At 43.7% G+C, this 15,985-nt stretch overlaps 1 protein-coding gene across 1 annotated transcript; it reads right to left on the minus strand.

The window, feature by feature from the left end:
• Positions 1-1,021: 1,021 nt before the first annotated feature.
• Positions 1,022-2,657, minus strand: LOC110703534. Its single transcript, XM_021881330.1, has 3 exons — positions 2,120-2,657; positions 1,749-1,988; positions 1,022-1,638 (listed from the first exon to the last, which is right to left on the minus strand). The coding sequence occupies exons 1-3, from the start codon at positions 2,655-2,657 to the stop codon at positions 1,022-1,024; spliced, it is 1,395 nt and encodes a 464-aa protein (XP_021737022.1).
• Between the last annotated feature and the right edge of the window lie 13,328 nt (positions 2,658-15,985).

Here is a 15,985-nt window from a genome sequence, read left to right on the forward strand (position 1 = left end):
TGCGCCTGGAGGTAGGACGTTAGAAAAAGGATATGAATTAGGCTATTTATACCTACTATTAGGCTTTCAGTGTAGTAACCTAGATGCTGACTCCCATCTATAGTCAAAGAGAAGAAAGTAAGTCGTCCCAGATAAACTACTGATCTAGCTCTTTCGCATCGAGGTCTTTCGTTCGAGCAAAGGAAGCGAAGAAATTGAGTACTAGCACGTATGGCTATGAATGCTGCAAACAGGCTTTCTGCAATTGCTGCCGAAATGGGGCAACTGCAAAATGAAATTCAAGAACACCGTAGGGTGCTAAACTTCCTTTTGATAAGTGTTAGAACAACAATAGATCCCGCAAGGAAAGAAGCGCGCATTCGCGCTACCAGAGAGCGCATAGAGGGTTTGGGTGTTGTGAAGCTACGTCCCGCGGTAGGAGTCTGAGTCCTGCCGAAGTATTGATTCAGTTAATGACAAATTCTATCGAAAAGACCTCTGGCTTGAGTGGCGGTCTTGAGGTAAACCTTTATCGTTCTTCCAAGGCTGTTGCCAATGAAGGAGAGGCTTTCTTCATCATAATACTCCATAGGGCAGTGCGGGATCCTTAGCCATGCTGCTACAGTATTGATGCTTGCTGGCTTTGGATCAAAGTCTGGTTCCCATTGTATTGTCAAACTGTCAGGTAGTGGTCATATATGAGCCACGGACCTCCAGTGAGAGTGTATTCATTGTCCTCCTTTCTAGTGAACATGACTAGGTTTTCTTAGAGAAAGAAAAACTAGGAATGGAAATCTTGCCACCTTTAGTCATGACAACAGTGATACCCTCTTCCTCAGGATCAGCGGGTTTGATACTCTCTTCTGCTTCAATAGGATCTTCATCATCAAGAAAGTACTTCTGGATCTCCACGGGGTTGAGGTCCTGGGTTCTTTCCTGATCAGGCTGGTCAGTGAGCTTAGCTCAGTAACTCTCCTTCATTCAGTTCTTCTTCTTCCATGGCTTCCCGTCGGGTGTCTTCCACCATGTACACGACATCGTCCTAAGTGCATCTCATGCTCTTCTTGGCCCTTCTGTAGTTGTGATCCGAACCGTACTTCAAAAAATTCCAAGCCTGAATCCGGGGGAACTTAGCTGCCCAAGATTGGTTACAAAAAGCCCAATCCAAGCGTTCTTTGACCCCTTCTTTCTCCCGGGTGAACCTATCGCCAACACAGTCAAGGTCAAAGAGATTCGCGTCGATGATGCAATCTTTGAGAGCCCCCATCGATTGAGTACTTGGTGTAGCACCCCTACTTTTTTCTTCTGGAGACAAGTATATGTTAAAATCCCCCATGACAAGCCACGGTCCATTAATACTTCCGGAAATCGTCTTCAGAGAATCCCATAGAGCCATGCGCCCCGAAGGATTAGTTTCCCCATACACACCAGTGACGAGCACCGACTCTCTTGTCTTCCTCTTCGTCACTAAGCAGTGAAGAAGTTGAGGATTCGAATAAACATAGTCGGCATCGAACTCGGAATTGCGCCAAAGCAAGCAAATACCACCGGAGAACCCCAAAGCTTCGACTCTGATCCAATTGGTAAATCCTAGTCTTTTAAGAATCTTGCTTGCCTTCTGTCCGCTCACTCTAGGCTCCACCACGATCAGGATTTCCACTGTAACACAGGCCTATGAATCCGCATGAGTGTAAGAATTTGACTCCACACCTGCTTAGAAAATCCACATTCAAAGAACAGATGAGCCACAGTTTCTTATCCTTGATCACAGAGAACACAGTCAGCTGAACATGGCAATCCCCACTTCAGCATCCTATCCTTTGTATACAGCCTGTTACTCAAAGCAAGCCAGCATATAAATAAGCTTTTGGGGCTAGCTTTGTTGTTACAAATCACTCTCCTTGCCACTTCTCTAGACCTTCTAGTCACCACTTTCCATCCCCCATCATCATCAGAGGACACTTGAGGGACAGGTTGAGCTGGAGTGGCCACAACAGGCAAAGGAGGCACTGTAGTAGTAGAGGCAGGACCAGTAGTAACAACGGGAACACTAGGCTCAGTAGTAGGAACTTCAGAACTGTCTTAGCTTTAGAAGGTTTCGATTTTTGAGCTTGTGAACAATTATGCCCAACCTTATTGCCTGAAGCACAGAATGGTGGCTTCCATTCATACACAACAGGCTGAGTATAGTTATTACCAGAAGCATCTTCAACCTGAATTTCAGTAGGTAGAGGCTGAGTGATGTCCATTTCAATCAGGAGTCTAGCAAAGGAGATCCTAAGCTGTTGAGAAGTACAGGCATCTGCAAAGAGAGGCACACCTAGAGTACTACCAACTCTACTCAAGGAATCCTCAGTCCAGCAATGAAGAGGAAGGTTAGGCAATCTAAAGAGAGCTTGCTTGCAATACAATGCAAGGTTTGAAGAGCGCCATATAGTATATGCTAAGGAACAAAGCCCCTGACGCCTTATATATAGTCTCTTGACTTCCTTCGCATACAGGTAAACTGATACGCACATTTCCTTAGTTAGACCATCAGCAGTGACAAGTGTCTTTCTTCGAAGAGTCGTTGCCACCGAAAGTGGAATGAGAGAGGGAAAGAGCTTTGATAAGTAACCAAGCGGTTCATACTCTTTTCTCCTGAAGCCCTCGTACCTGTCCTCCAAAGGTTCGCGCATCGGACTCCCCAGTCTCCATGCAATGATAAAGAAGGAATGATTGTCTTCGGTAAGCATGAACCGTATGGCCTATTGATTTTAGCATGTTAATTTTTTACTAGAGCGAAGCGAGAAGTAATATCTTTTCTTGGATGTTCTTAAGCAAAGAGTAATCAGAATCAATGGTATGCTATAATTGAGAGATAGCGAAATAAGAAGACAAGAGTACTACATATACCAAAAGAAATGATTGATATAGAGCGAAGAATGTAATGGAGGGAGAAAGAACCCTCGACCCTTATGGGCGGAGACTGATCCCTCAAAGAAGTTCGCTACAAGGTCAAGGAAACAGGCTTGCTTAGCACGCGTCTTCCTCAGGGCCGTTTAATGAAGTCCTTCCTGGTCTGCTATACACTCAAGTTGAGGTTTGACTCAGTCAATCTTGAAAGAGTCTTGAATGATTCCGTCTTCCGGGGTTGTAAGATGAAAGTCACAGTAAAGAGTTGGAAAGCGAGTGAGTGAACTAAACTACTAGGAGTACAACAGTTTAGGCTTTGCCCAAATAAGAGTGAACATTAGTAGGGCTAGTGGTGATCTTTGCCCTGGTCACACAACTCTTCTATAATACGAGACACCAGCCTTTGAATTCCCCTTTCTTAGTTAGGGATTGCGGGTTTTGGAAGTGGAAAAGGCGGTAACTCAATTAACACCACCCGGATTTCATTCAGCTCGACCCGCCCTTTATCAGCCTTTCTCCGTTCCTCCTTCTCTGCTTAGCTCTGAGCCCGTATTCCCTTCTTCTGTTGCCGAATCAGCTCTCTCAGACGAAGAAGATTTTGCTCTTGGAAGAGATGCTACAAGGAGATCACCCCCTGGAAGATGATGAATTTCGACCATCAATAGATGCTTTGAAGTATGCTCACGGACCAGCCCTTTCACCTAAACCAGAGATATCAGAGTACCAGGTTGCCTATGTTTCCTGACACTGGCTTTCAGAAAAAGGCAGGAAGGGTAGTAGGATATTAAAAAACTATAGTCAACTCCAGATTGAAACCATCTTTTCTCAGAGAAGTGAGCTCTTTCTGCTGTCTTCACCCGGTTCTTTGGGAAAGTGGTGAACTGTTGCTAGGGGATCCCACTCCTGGCACTCGGAACTGACTCTTCTTCAAGAACGAACGGGGAATTCTCCCCTGGTTGATAAAGAGTCTGAGTTCTATTATCAGGGTGTTACTACATCTTGACTCCTGCTTTCCGGAACAATCTCTAGCCGGCATGCAAGCCTCTATCCCATCTCTTAATAGAAGCAATAAATTGTGATCCGAGGGAATAGAGAAAAGCTGTGTAGGGCGTTCTCTTTGCTTAAAGATAGCCTAGAAGAGGACTAGAAGCGGAATAGGTAATATGCCGCGAACTCAGCTTACCTTCTTCTATCGGTTTTTTTCGGACAGCAACTTTATAGCTTACTCCGCACCACTAAGAGTCTCAGTTACTCGAGAAAGACTTATTCTTATTCCAGTTCAGAAGACCGGGAAAACCCCCCGCGAATGTCTAGCCTCCCTATAACTATAGAATTTCTTAATATAAGAAAGGAAAGTCGAACCCAAGGGGCATATCTTTACTAGGTTATGATTCGCATCTCGAAAGAAATGCATTGATAAAGGATCTCACCTTACTCGTTAAAGTAAGAAAGTAAGCAAGTAAACAGCCTTATGCTTTACACTAGGTTCGAAGATAGCTATTGTTTCTGTATCCACTCCTGCAGGGTCTTTAGAGCTGGGTCGCTAGACCCAGTGGAGCAGAGCTGAATAACTAAGTAAGACGACTCAGTATCGAAGACCGAAATAACGCCTAGTATAGGCGACGGGGCGAAGACTGAACTAGTATAGACGCAGGATTGAAGACCGACGTATAGTAGGCGGGACTCGTTTTCTTCTTTTTTGTTACTGTATCGAAGCAAAGAAACGATCGTTATTCATGCTGTTGATTGAGACCGAGATAGAACCTATGTGTTGCTCTATGTGCTGTCGCGGGAAAGGAACGAAGAAGATTCAGAAACCTAAGTCTTTGAACAAGAAGACGGGTGCGCGGTAGCTTATCCTTCTTATGCTTGTTCTTCACTTCCTTATCAGTAGATCTTGCTGCTATCGGTCCTTTTGCTAAGGTAAGAAGGAAGTCGCTAAATAGAAAGAATAGGACTATCGGCTTGATCTTTCTTTTCAAGCTGAATCGAATAATAGAAATCTCGTAAGAGAAGAAAGAAGAGTCGCTTTCTTCATATGCCAAAAACTCCCATGACTTTCCTTTTCAGTACCCATGTTCCCACGTAGTTCGTTGGAAAAACCAGCGATTTTCCAAAATGGAATTTTCACCACCAAACCAACGAATTCTAGAGGCTTGACGGAGTTCCGTTAAGCTGTCTAGAAAGAATCATTCAAAATCGACCACTGTTATGAATAAAATCGTTCTTTATGAGCAACCAACGTGGAGCGATATCGATTTTATAATGAATCGATCTTTTACTTCCTTCCCTTCTTCGAATTCCCCGGTTTCCTCAACAGCGTCCGACGCCCAGAGTGCGCCACCGGACGTTCCGGTTTTATTGCAGAGTCTGTGTGAGGAGTACGACCTGTTATTGCGGACAACTGGACGGGTATTACCCCCGGAATGGCGGATGCCTGACCTTGTTCAGGCATCATTCGGAGACGCGGGTATGATACCCTCCTTTCTAACGGACATGTATTGTGATACCGTGTTACATGGCACTGCCAGCTGGGGCTGGCAGGAGCTTAGTAATTTCCTGGATCTTATCCACTATGTGTTTTAGGGAGTATTAAGGGAGTTCTAATTCCCATGGAATGTCATTTGTGGGGCAAAACCTCACTTAACTTAAGTTTTTTCACGTAAAACTCAGTTCAGAGGACACCGGGACGCTTTCCAAGTATCTTCGGGGTAGGCCCGTTTCCGATGTGTCTGTCCGAACAGTAAAGGAAAAAATCTCTCTTTTTTTATGACAAATCTGGTTCGATGGCTGTTCTCTACTAACCACAAGGATATAGGGACTCTCTATTTCATCTTCGGTGCCATTGCTGGAGTGATGGGCACATGCTTTTCAGTACTGATTCGTATGGAATTAGCACGACCCGGCGACCAAATTCTTGGTGGAAATCATCAACTTTATAATGTTTTAATAACGGCTCACGCTTTTTTAATGATCTTTTTTATGGTTATGCCTGCGATGATAGGCGGATTTGGGAATTGGTTTGTTCCAATTCTGATAGGTGCACCTGACATGGCATTTCCACGATTAAATAATATTTCATTCTGGTTGTTACCCCCAAGTCTCTTGCTCCTATTAAGCTCAGCCTTAGTAGAAGTGGGTAGCGGGACTGGGTGGACGGTCTATCCGCCTTTAAGTGGTATTACCAGCCATTCTGGAGGAGCTGTTGATTTAGCAATTTTTAGTCTTCATCTATCTGGTGTTTCATCCATTTTAGGTTCTATCAATTTTATAACAACTATCTTCAACATGCGTGGACCCGGAATGACTATGCATAGATTACCCTTATTTGTGTGGTCCGTTTTAGTAACAGCATTCCTACTTTTATTATCACTTCCGGTACTGGCGGGGGCAATTACCATGTTATTAACCGATCGAAACTTTAATACAACCTTTTTTGATCCCGCTGGGGGGGGAGACCCCATATTATATCAGCATCTTTTTTGGTTTTTCGGTCATCCAGAGGTCTATATTCTCATTCTGCCTGGATTCGGTATCATAAGTCATATCGTTTCTACTTTTTCCGGAAAACCGGTCTTCGGGTATCTAGGCATGGTTTATGCCATGATCAGTATAGGTGTTCTTGGATTTCTTGTTTGGGCTCATCATATGTTTACTGTGGGCTTAGACGTTGATACCCGTGCTTACTTCACCGCAGCTACCATGATCATAGCGGTCCCCACTGGAATTAAAATCTTTAGTTGGATCGCTACCATGTGGGGGGGTTCTATACAATACAAAACACCCATGTTATTTGCAGTGGGGTTCATCTTTTTATTCACCGTAGGGGGACTCACGGGAATAGTCCTGGCTAATTCTGGGCTAGACATTGCTCTACATGACACTTATTATGTGGTTGCACATTTCCATTATGTACTTTCTATGGGAGCCGTTTTTGCTTTATTTGCAGGATTTTACTATTGGGTGGGAAAAATCTTTGGTCGAACATACCCTGAAACTTTAGGTCAAATCCATTTTTGGATCACTTTTTTCGGGGTTAATCTTACCTTCTTCCCCATGCATTTTTTAGGGCTTTCGGGTATGCCACGTCGCATTCCCGATTATCCAGATGCTTACGCAGGATGGAATGCCCTTAGCAGTTTTGGTTCTTATATCTCTGTAGTTGGGATTTGTTGTTTCTTCGTAGTCGTAACAATCACTTTAAGCAGTGGAAAGAACAAAAGATGTGCTCCAAGTCCTTGGGCTGTTGAAGAGAATTCAACCACACTGGAATGGATGGTACAAAGTCCTCCAGCTTTTCACACTTTTGGAGAACTTCCAGCTATTAAGGAGACGAAAAGCTAAAGTAAAAGAAAACTTTTTAAAATGAAAGAGGCGAAGGAGACGAAAAGCAGCTAAGAACCTAACAGAACTTTTTTTTCTTATGTTTTTCTAATTAAGTCGCATTTTTTGAATTACATTCCACGCGAATCTAATAAAGTAAGTAGTTTCTTATATCCTAAAAGATAAGAGAAGAACTAACCTAAAGATTGACTCTTCAACTTGTCGTTATAGAACTGAGGAGGATCAATCCCTTAAAGAAAGCGAAAAGACTAGCAAAGGCGATTCGTTGCATCTAGGGTTCTGGCTTTAAATCAAGAAAGAATATGAGGCGAGGAATCCTGCAATATTAAGAACTTCCTCCAACATCATTCCATAGTATGCCTTTTCTATTTACTGTCAGATTGTGCGGAAGCTGGCCACTCGCTACGCCGTGTGCGTAGAAAAGCTCTTAAAGTTTAAAAAGCATAAAGAAAGTAAAGTAAGAAGGAAATGCGCCTTCTCCGATTAGAAGGTTACGGGACTCCTTTTCATACAAAATGGACTACGATAGGATAGGGAGGAATGGAATGAGAGACTACGAAAGTGAGTCAAACCCACAGAGAAGGAAAGAACTCAATCGAATCACTCCAGGAAAAGCAAGTGCACCTTTGAGAATCCGACTAAAGGTTAGGGGGATGGGAAGACAACTGCAAGCACATAATCTCGCTATACGAATGGTTCTCCACCCGCTTACACATCCCCTCGATCTCCTTACCAGCTGTCCGACTGGACGCGAGACATAGTCCGCCCTCAATAAAGATTGATCCCCTAGGGGCAATTTCCACAAAGAGAAAGTTAGGAAGAAGGGGTCTCCTCGTAGTGAATGAGGTAAAAAGAAAGAGCTTTATATACGAAAAAACATTTCATTACGACCCGGACGAAAGAAGGTTAGCGACCTTACCTCATCTTTGGATTATATTGTCGAGCAGACAAGTCATTCAGCAATGAAACTTCCATTAAGTAGATTGACCGTTCACGAATCTGTCTTGAAGGGTGAGATCCTTATTGCATAGATAAGGACGTGGTGGCTGGTATTATCGTATATAAGATAAAGGTTGCTTTTTCGAAGTGATCCACCCTATAAGATAACTATCCGTTTCATAAGAGAATATGGGAGTAATTACCTGTATAAAAAAAGTTTTCTTTCTTAGTTGCGACTTTCTAGTTTGGCAGCACCTTAAAGCTAGAAATTGGAGTGTATGCTGTAGTGCGCTAAATGAGAAAATATCATTCCCATGGAATGTCATTTGTGGGGCAAAACCTCACTCACTTTGAACTTCGCTAGTCGAAGCCTTTGCTTTATCAATTATCCTATTTTCGAGCTGAAAATATACAACTCATTCTATCACTATTACGACTAATAGTTGAAAGAAGTCATGCTATACCTATTCTACATGCCAAATCGTCTTCTTTTCATCAAACCTTCCACCAGCTGTTGATTCTCAGCAGCCTATTCTATCAAAGGTAAAGTTCGTATATTAGGAGTGGAATTCCCTAGCTATAGCCTTGAATAAAGTAAGATAGAGTGCGCTGTTGATGATACACATTAATGAGATTCCTTTAACACACCCTGAGGCTTAAGAAAGATGGCCATATAAGTGACTTCCTAGCCAGAGAAGAACAACAGGAGCTATACTCAAGGAAGTTATGGACTGGAATCAGAGATTGGATGGACATCCGGAACAGAGAGGAAGCAAACAAGGCTAGTTCATAAAGACGTCTGACCGTACTCCGGATTTCCATAAAAGCGCTGGACTACCTTCAAGAATTCCCAACTCTGGGATAGATAGATCGCCCCGGCAGCTTTCTCATCCAATTCTTCTACTTGAGTAAGTACTACCGGGCTTGGAAATTTCATTTTTCCTTTTTTTTTAATCCAACCGGAGAAATAGCAGTGATAACCAGGTCAAAGAGTCACATAGATATGCCCAATACCAATACCTCTACCCAGTATGAGGATCGGTATCCCTGAGAGGAGCAAAGTGAAAAGGTAGGGATTTAGAGTTCCGTGCTCTAGGGCTTTGACTTATAATAAAGAAGGAGAACTTGGAAATCGCGAACCTGCTGCTCGCTCGTGGCTTGTGCTAATGCGACTCGGGAATGAGGGAAGACCACGACCTAACCAAAGCTCCATTGCTTGCTTTGGCAGCCGCATTTTAGTGTCCAAAGAACCCTCTATCTGGCACCTCCAATACGACATAATGTGCTAAAGCGTCGTATAGGATATCGAGCATGAATTGCCTAAAACCCATAAGGATGGTACCAATTGTTTCAAGTTTGAATAGATAGAGGACTAGCTGTTTAACAAATTTGTTTCCACATTTATCCAGCTAGCCACATTCTCAACATCTGGTTGATGCAATCCTTGACTAGATCTTTTTACTTGTATGACTTAGACGTCTATCTCGTCTTTCTCTAAAAAGTGATTCGATCGATGAGATTGATATATTCAAATCTTTCATTGAAAGACAGAATCCAGAGATGGGCTTACTATATTATACAGTGGATTCATTACATCCCGCCTGAAGGAGATACCCGACTTCTTTGGCTTTCGTTTAGCCAACTAGTGAATGCCTGAGAAGGGGGGCTCTCGTGCTTCACTGGATAAAAGCACCAGTCTACCGCTTTCAATACAGCGAGACTTCGCCGATTGAGAATATACTTTGAATAGATAGTAAGAAGAAGGCATTTTGACTCTCTTTCTAGTGGGCTTGGAAGGAAGCAGAATATCCTTCGGTTTACCATATGGTTAGTGGGCGGTATAGGTAAAGTTCCAGGGTATAGGAATCCTCTTAAACAGAAGAAAAGTCCCTTTCATGGGTAGTAAGCCATTAAAGGAGGGGAAATGGGTATAGAACTAGAATCGATAGGATCAAAGGACTTTTTTCCCCACGAGCTAGAATATCAAAGAAAGAAGGTTGGCTTTGGCTAGGTGGAAAAGCTCAACTCAAGGCCTCCCTTCCTTACCTTAAGGGCTAGTTACCGCCCCGTGGGTCCTTCAACCAGACTTTGATCGATTCCCCGACATCGTTCCTAATTCATCATATTTTTGGCAGTTATAAATCCTTCCTCTTTATCGAGCCATCCTGTATAAGACTCACGTTCGTTTCCCCTTACTAGCGACTACCCTAAAACGCTTTTCTTTCATCGAATCGATTCCTTACTGAACTGCTCACCGGAACTACTTTTCCTTCACTTACAAAGGGGGACTAAAAAGCATTTCTTCTTCAGGTTCATCGAAGAACCAACCAGTCCTTCCTCTCCCTATGGTCGAGCGTCTTAAAACCTCTTGCGTGCTCATATAAAGGGAGGTCTATGGTAAAGGGGCGAAGCGGTCCAATCTGCGTAGCTCTTCGGTGTGGCTTTGTTTAAAGAGACTATCCTCCTCTGCAGCTATCTCCTACAAGCTTGTTCTTAGGTTGTATAGTAATGGTCAACAACAAGCGTGGTCATAAGCAAAGCTTAGTCCATGTTTTCGTAGCCGAAGAAAATTTCCTTTGTTATAGGCTTGTCCTTCTGGTAGCTCTTAGGGTTGCTGAAAGTGTGCAATAAGATAAGGAAGCAGGATCAGGATCCGTAGCAATCTTGTGAAGCTGTGAGGAAAGCCCTTGTTGGAGTAGGAGGAATAAATGTAAACGGAGAATATTATGTTGTAGGAGAAGAAGCTGTTATAGGTTCTGCTTCCTTGCTTGTCGTTAAGGTGTTGGAAGCTACTGAGCTCGGTTGTTCTAGTTAGAAAGAGAGCGGATACTTCCCCCCGAAGGGGTGGTCTAAGTAAAGCCGAATAAAAGCCCTCACCCTCGATTCTCTTGAAAGTCTGGCAAAGCTTCTAGAAGGCCGACCACTACATAGGAGCGATAGCGAAGCCAAGCCAGTACGGTACCAATGCTTTATTTCTAATAAGAACCATCCCCTCGCTCAGTCCAATTGGTTCTCTATCTTTATGGTATTCGTCGTCCTTTGACCGCACCATATTCACCTCAACAAAATGGTGTTGCCGAAAGACGCACAATCCTTAACATGGCACACAACTCCGGCGAATAAACCTTCCCAGAGGTAGACTAGTTTAAATGGAATCAGGCCAGTCTGCTTCCTCAAATGCAGTTTCAGAATCCATTGAATAAGCAGAAAAATCCGCTTTCGAAGAGGGTTCAGCGAAAGACCTTCGAGAAGACTAGTCCACTCGGGATCTTCTAAAGTCAAGAAGCTAAAATTGCTACTTTGATTCTCTAAAACCCGCCTTTCATTCAAGAGTGGATGATTGACCATGAGTAAGCACTTTTTACAGCAAGAGAAGAGTCCTCCTCCTCACAAGGACCGACTCCTTTGTGCGATCAACCGCGAAAAGTCAGTAATAAAGAATCTGCTCTCCGGTAAGCGAAGGAAAGCTGGTCAAAGCCTGCCATGGCGTCAAGGCAGTTCGACAAAGGCAGAAAGAGTCTCCGTCCTGAACACAGAAGGAAGGTGGGTTTGTAAATGCTTGAACTGATTGATCTAAGTGAGCTACGAGGTTAGTCTTCTAGGATCAACTTGCTTCAAAGTTCCCATTCATTTATTTGTGAATTTCAGGAATGATCCTATCAGTGATTATGTACTAGGCTTATCTAATGAATTGAGTCTTCCAAGAAAGGTTTCTAATGAATCTTGAGGTTCTAGATTCGTTCAAAAGGCAGAAAGGAATAGGCTCAGGGCCGTACCTTAATGAACCCTAACCATATTGAGAAAGTTTGGTATACTTTATATCAGCTTGAAAACTTCTACTCCCTTGGGGCTAGACTCCTTTCGTAGATAAAAAATGTTAGGACTTACTTGAAACATGCTTTCCAACGTTGTCGGCATCTGCCTAACCTGCTTTAGCTGCAGCGCCTGCGGGGGAAAGAAGAGTTAGGGGGTGGTATCGTCTAACGTATAATAAGAGCATGTGTTTTCCAATTCTTAGACTTTGTTTTGACTTCGGTTGTTGCCCCTTGTTCGCGTGCTTATGTGGGAGTCCGCTTCTACGCAGGAGGTATCCAATGCCTTATGTCATCAAAATACCTTGAAGATTGACTTCAATTAGCCCTTACTACTCTTTACTTTGATAGGTCGCGCCCTTTCTCACTCTATTAGGTTCTTCTTTTGAACATGATGAAGAGCTCTTATAGGCTTGATCTTTCTTTTCAAGCTGAATCGAATAATAGAAATCTCGTAAGAGAAGAAAGAAGAGTCGCTTTCTTCATATGCCAAAATTCCCATGCCTTTCTTGGTTGGCAAACCCAACCGGTGATTTCGGACAAGTCTTTCTTCATTTTTGAGCAAGAAGCGGAACTACAGAAAGGAAATTTTGTTAATAGAATATGTCATCTTATCTTCGAATTTTTGGTACTTCTGCAGCTATTGTAATTAGTTCTTGTTTCTTCCAACTTTATAAGGGTCCTCTTTTTTCACCTAACACTTTTTTTGTCCTTTTTATTTACTTCATTTTTATTTCATCTTTACTCGAATTACTTAATGAATAGATTTGGTATTTTTTTGTTTTTTTGGGCTTATTTTATTCTTGTTATGATTTCATCACTAATAATGACTTATGGGAAGGTCTACTTACATGCTTGCCTTGCGACATGCTTTGTAGAATTATACTCCTTCCTGGGGATAGGAGTACTCATTTCCAGTGGACCAGGAGAAATGGTTGGTACTAGGATGATGCCCGCCGGATCAGATTCGGCTAACAGTGCGAACTGGCGGGATTATCTAAACCTTTCTCCGGAGGAGGGCGTCACCCCCTGGGGCAGTGAGCTTTCTCGGGGTGGGACATGTGCTTTTGCCGCGGACGCCCCTTCAGGGGAACCTGGCCCTGCAGCAGTACCGGGAATTCCGGATCTGAATACTCCTTCAGTTCCTGAGCAGCCGCCCCTGGAACCACAGGGCGTCTCGCTGGAAGAAATTCTTCCGGTTAGGGAACGCCTCCGGGATTACTTCCAATCCCTAAACGTTCTCGACTTCCCTCCTAGTGACTATTTTCTTTCCTCCACACTTAACCGATTAGATATACGACCTGGGACATCTAGTACCCGTTTAGATGCTCTTAATGAAATAATAGAAACTTTCATTCGATTTCGGGGGAACGGCCCGACGCCATATAGTTGGACCAGGGCAATTCTCCATTTAGAAAGGAGGCTGGAAGAATGGGAGGACCTCAATAGGGGCGGAGTCCAATCCGAAGCCTTTAAGCTTTTGCAAGACAAAGTCGTCCGGCGACATGATTTAGATTCGCACTCGGAGACATAGTCTTCTAAGTTTCAATTTCTCTTAGGTCCGCTCCTGGCTCGATGCGCTTAATGAAAGGGAAATCCCTAGATTAAGAAAGAATTTCCTTTGTAATTAAGCAGCATCCTTTAAGTGAGTTGGGGGGCGGCTTTGTATAGTAGGGGTGCGCCGGACCGCCGACGAATAATAGGTACCCTCACCCCAGGCAGAGTTAGTGAGCCGTGTAATAGGCGACCATTTCGCGCGGTTCGGGGGGCACTTGAGTCAGCCGCCGGCGCCCGACTGCGTCTTGACCCCTATCCAATTTTTGGGCCAATTCCCTCTTCGTACTACCAAAAAATGAGATTCTTGCCGAATCCGAGTTTGCTGCTCCAACCATTACCAAACTAATACCTATTCTGTTTAGTACTTCAGGTGCTTCTGTTGCGTATAATGTAAATCCCGTAGCGGATCAATTCCAACGAGCCTTTCAAACTAGTACTTTTTGTAATCGACTCTATAGCTTCTTCAATAAACGCTGGTTCTTCGATCAAGTTTTGAATGACTTTATAGTCAGATCATTCTTGCGTTTCGGGTATGAAGTCTCATTCGAAGCTTTAGACAAAGGTGCTATTGAGATATTGGGCCCCTATGGTATCTCGTACACATTACGACGATTGGCCGAGCGAATAAGTCAACTTCAAAGTGGATTTGTTGTGCGAAGAGTGCGTTATGACCCGTGGCCGCCTGCCCGGTGGGGGCGGCTCCTCCGTTGTGGGTAAACGGGAAACCCGACTCTACGAACCCGAGGAAAGGCTGCACAGCAGTAGTAGGGGCGTTAAGACCGGAGCTTTTTGTAGTGCTAGCAAGAATGCAAGTGAATCAATTTCATTCCCTAGCGAGTGAAGTGCTTACGCCCCTTTAGAGAGAGGGGCCAGCAAAAGAACTCGTTCTTCCATTTTGAGATCTTTAAATTCGTAAGATCATGATAGAGTCCCCTTTACTAATAGAATATCAAGGTTAGGGGGCTGAGCTGTCTACTTCGCGAGCCTTCTGTGCCCTGTTTTAAAACTTCCCTTTTTTCTTCCGTCCACGAGGTTCTGAAAGAAAGAAAGGGGCGGCTATCTGGCGGGAGTCGTTTCGGTTGTATGCCACGAGGTCCCTATGGACAAGGGGACAAGTGAATTCTCGCTTTTGAGCGCAGGCAGCCTTCTACCATCCATCCCATTGCATTCTATCGTCTCGTATTGTACTGTACCGTATCAGACCAGATAGATCTATTGAGTGAGAGAAAGGTAGTGTAACTAATTATATATTCTTTCAATATTTTTATATTGATAGGGATCCCCATTCATTCCGTCATTCCCGTCACTACGGATTGATTGTCCCTACCTAACTACATGGTAGTGGTCTAGAGAGCGCAATTGCTAGAGCACGGGAGAATGAAGAGTAATGATTTCAGCAAGAGCAGCCGGACGGACTAGTATAGTGAGTCTAGTGACTACTAGAGTAGAGTTAAGTCAAAAGGTATAGTATAGCAGCCTTTCCGAGCGAGCCTCTGGGATCTCCTGTAAACCCCCATGATGTGGTAAAGGGAGGATATTAGGGGAAGCAGTGAGTGGAGATTCTCCTGCAGAGAGCCGGATGAGGGGAGACCTTCACGTCCGGTTCGGAGGGCGGGGATATCCCGACCCTACTATCATTATGCCTTTGCAATGTTACTTGGTTCAACTCTATTTGTGACCTTTTCTCGTATGTGGGACTTTCTATCTTCTTGGGTAGATAATCGATCGTCTTTCATTTGGATAGTGAGTAGTTTTTATAATAATAAGTCAAGTCAAGAATAATAATCGAACTGGAGGAGCTTGCCGGGATGGCTTGGTAAGCAAGCAACCAGGCGCCAACTCCCAGTTCTTTCTCTTCTTTCTTTTTTAGTTTAATGACAGTTCATCAAAACAATTGTCCAAGATTGCTAGATCGAGCACGCGACGCGCATAGTCTTAAGCCCAAGAACGGGTTGTATCCTTTTAAACATTTTGACTACTTCCTTGCCTCTTCCTTTTCAGAGATCTCGTTGTTCTCTTCCCAGATTTTTTCCATACTTGACTTTCGCAGTCTTCTTCATTATGTTGTTCGCTGACTTTCTAAGGTCTAACCTTTCGCTCCTTTACTGAAAAGGCGCGTAACGCCGGAATGCTCATTTTTTTTTCCCTCGTCTTAATTTTCTCTGGAAGTCGCCCTTATAACCAACCTCTTGACTTCTGCGGGCTACGTTCAACTAAACGTAGACTCTCGTTTACCTCGAAAGAACAGACTGACTACTAGGAGGGGGAAAGACCTGAACCTAGCTAACAGTGAAGCGAAGCCTCAAACATCAAACCATATCTTACTGAATAATCTGACTGAACCGAGTAAGGTATAGACAGATTATATCACAGCTGTGGCAAGACGAAGGGGCGAAGCCAGAGGCTCCCTTGCTTGCTTACCGGACAAGAAAGATTAGCCTTAGACCCACTAATGGACT

Source organism: Chenopodium quinoa, unplaced genomic scaffold, assembly GCF_001683475.1.
Source record: "Chenopodium quinoa cultivar QQ74 unplaced genomic scaffold, ASM168347v1, whole genome shotgun sequence".
Classification (NCBI taxonomy): domain Eukaryota; kingdom Viridiplantae; phylum Streptophyta; class Magnoliopsida; order Caryophyllales; family Amaranthaceae; genus Chenopodium; species Chenopodium quinoa.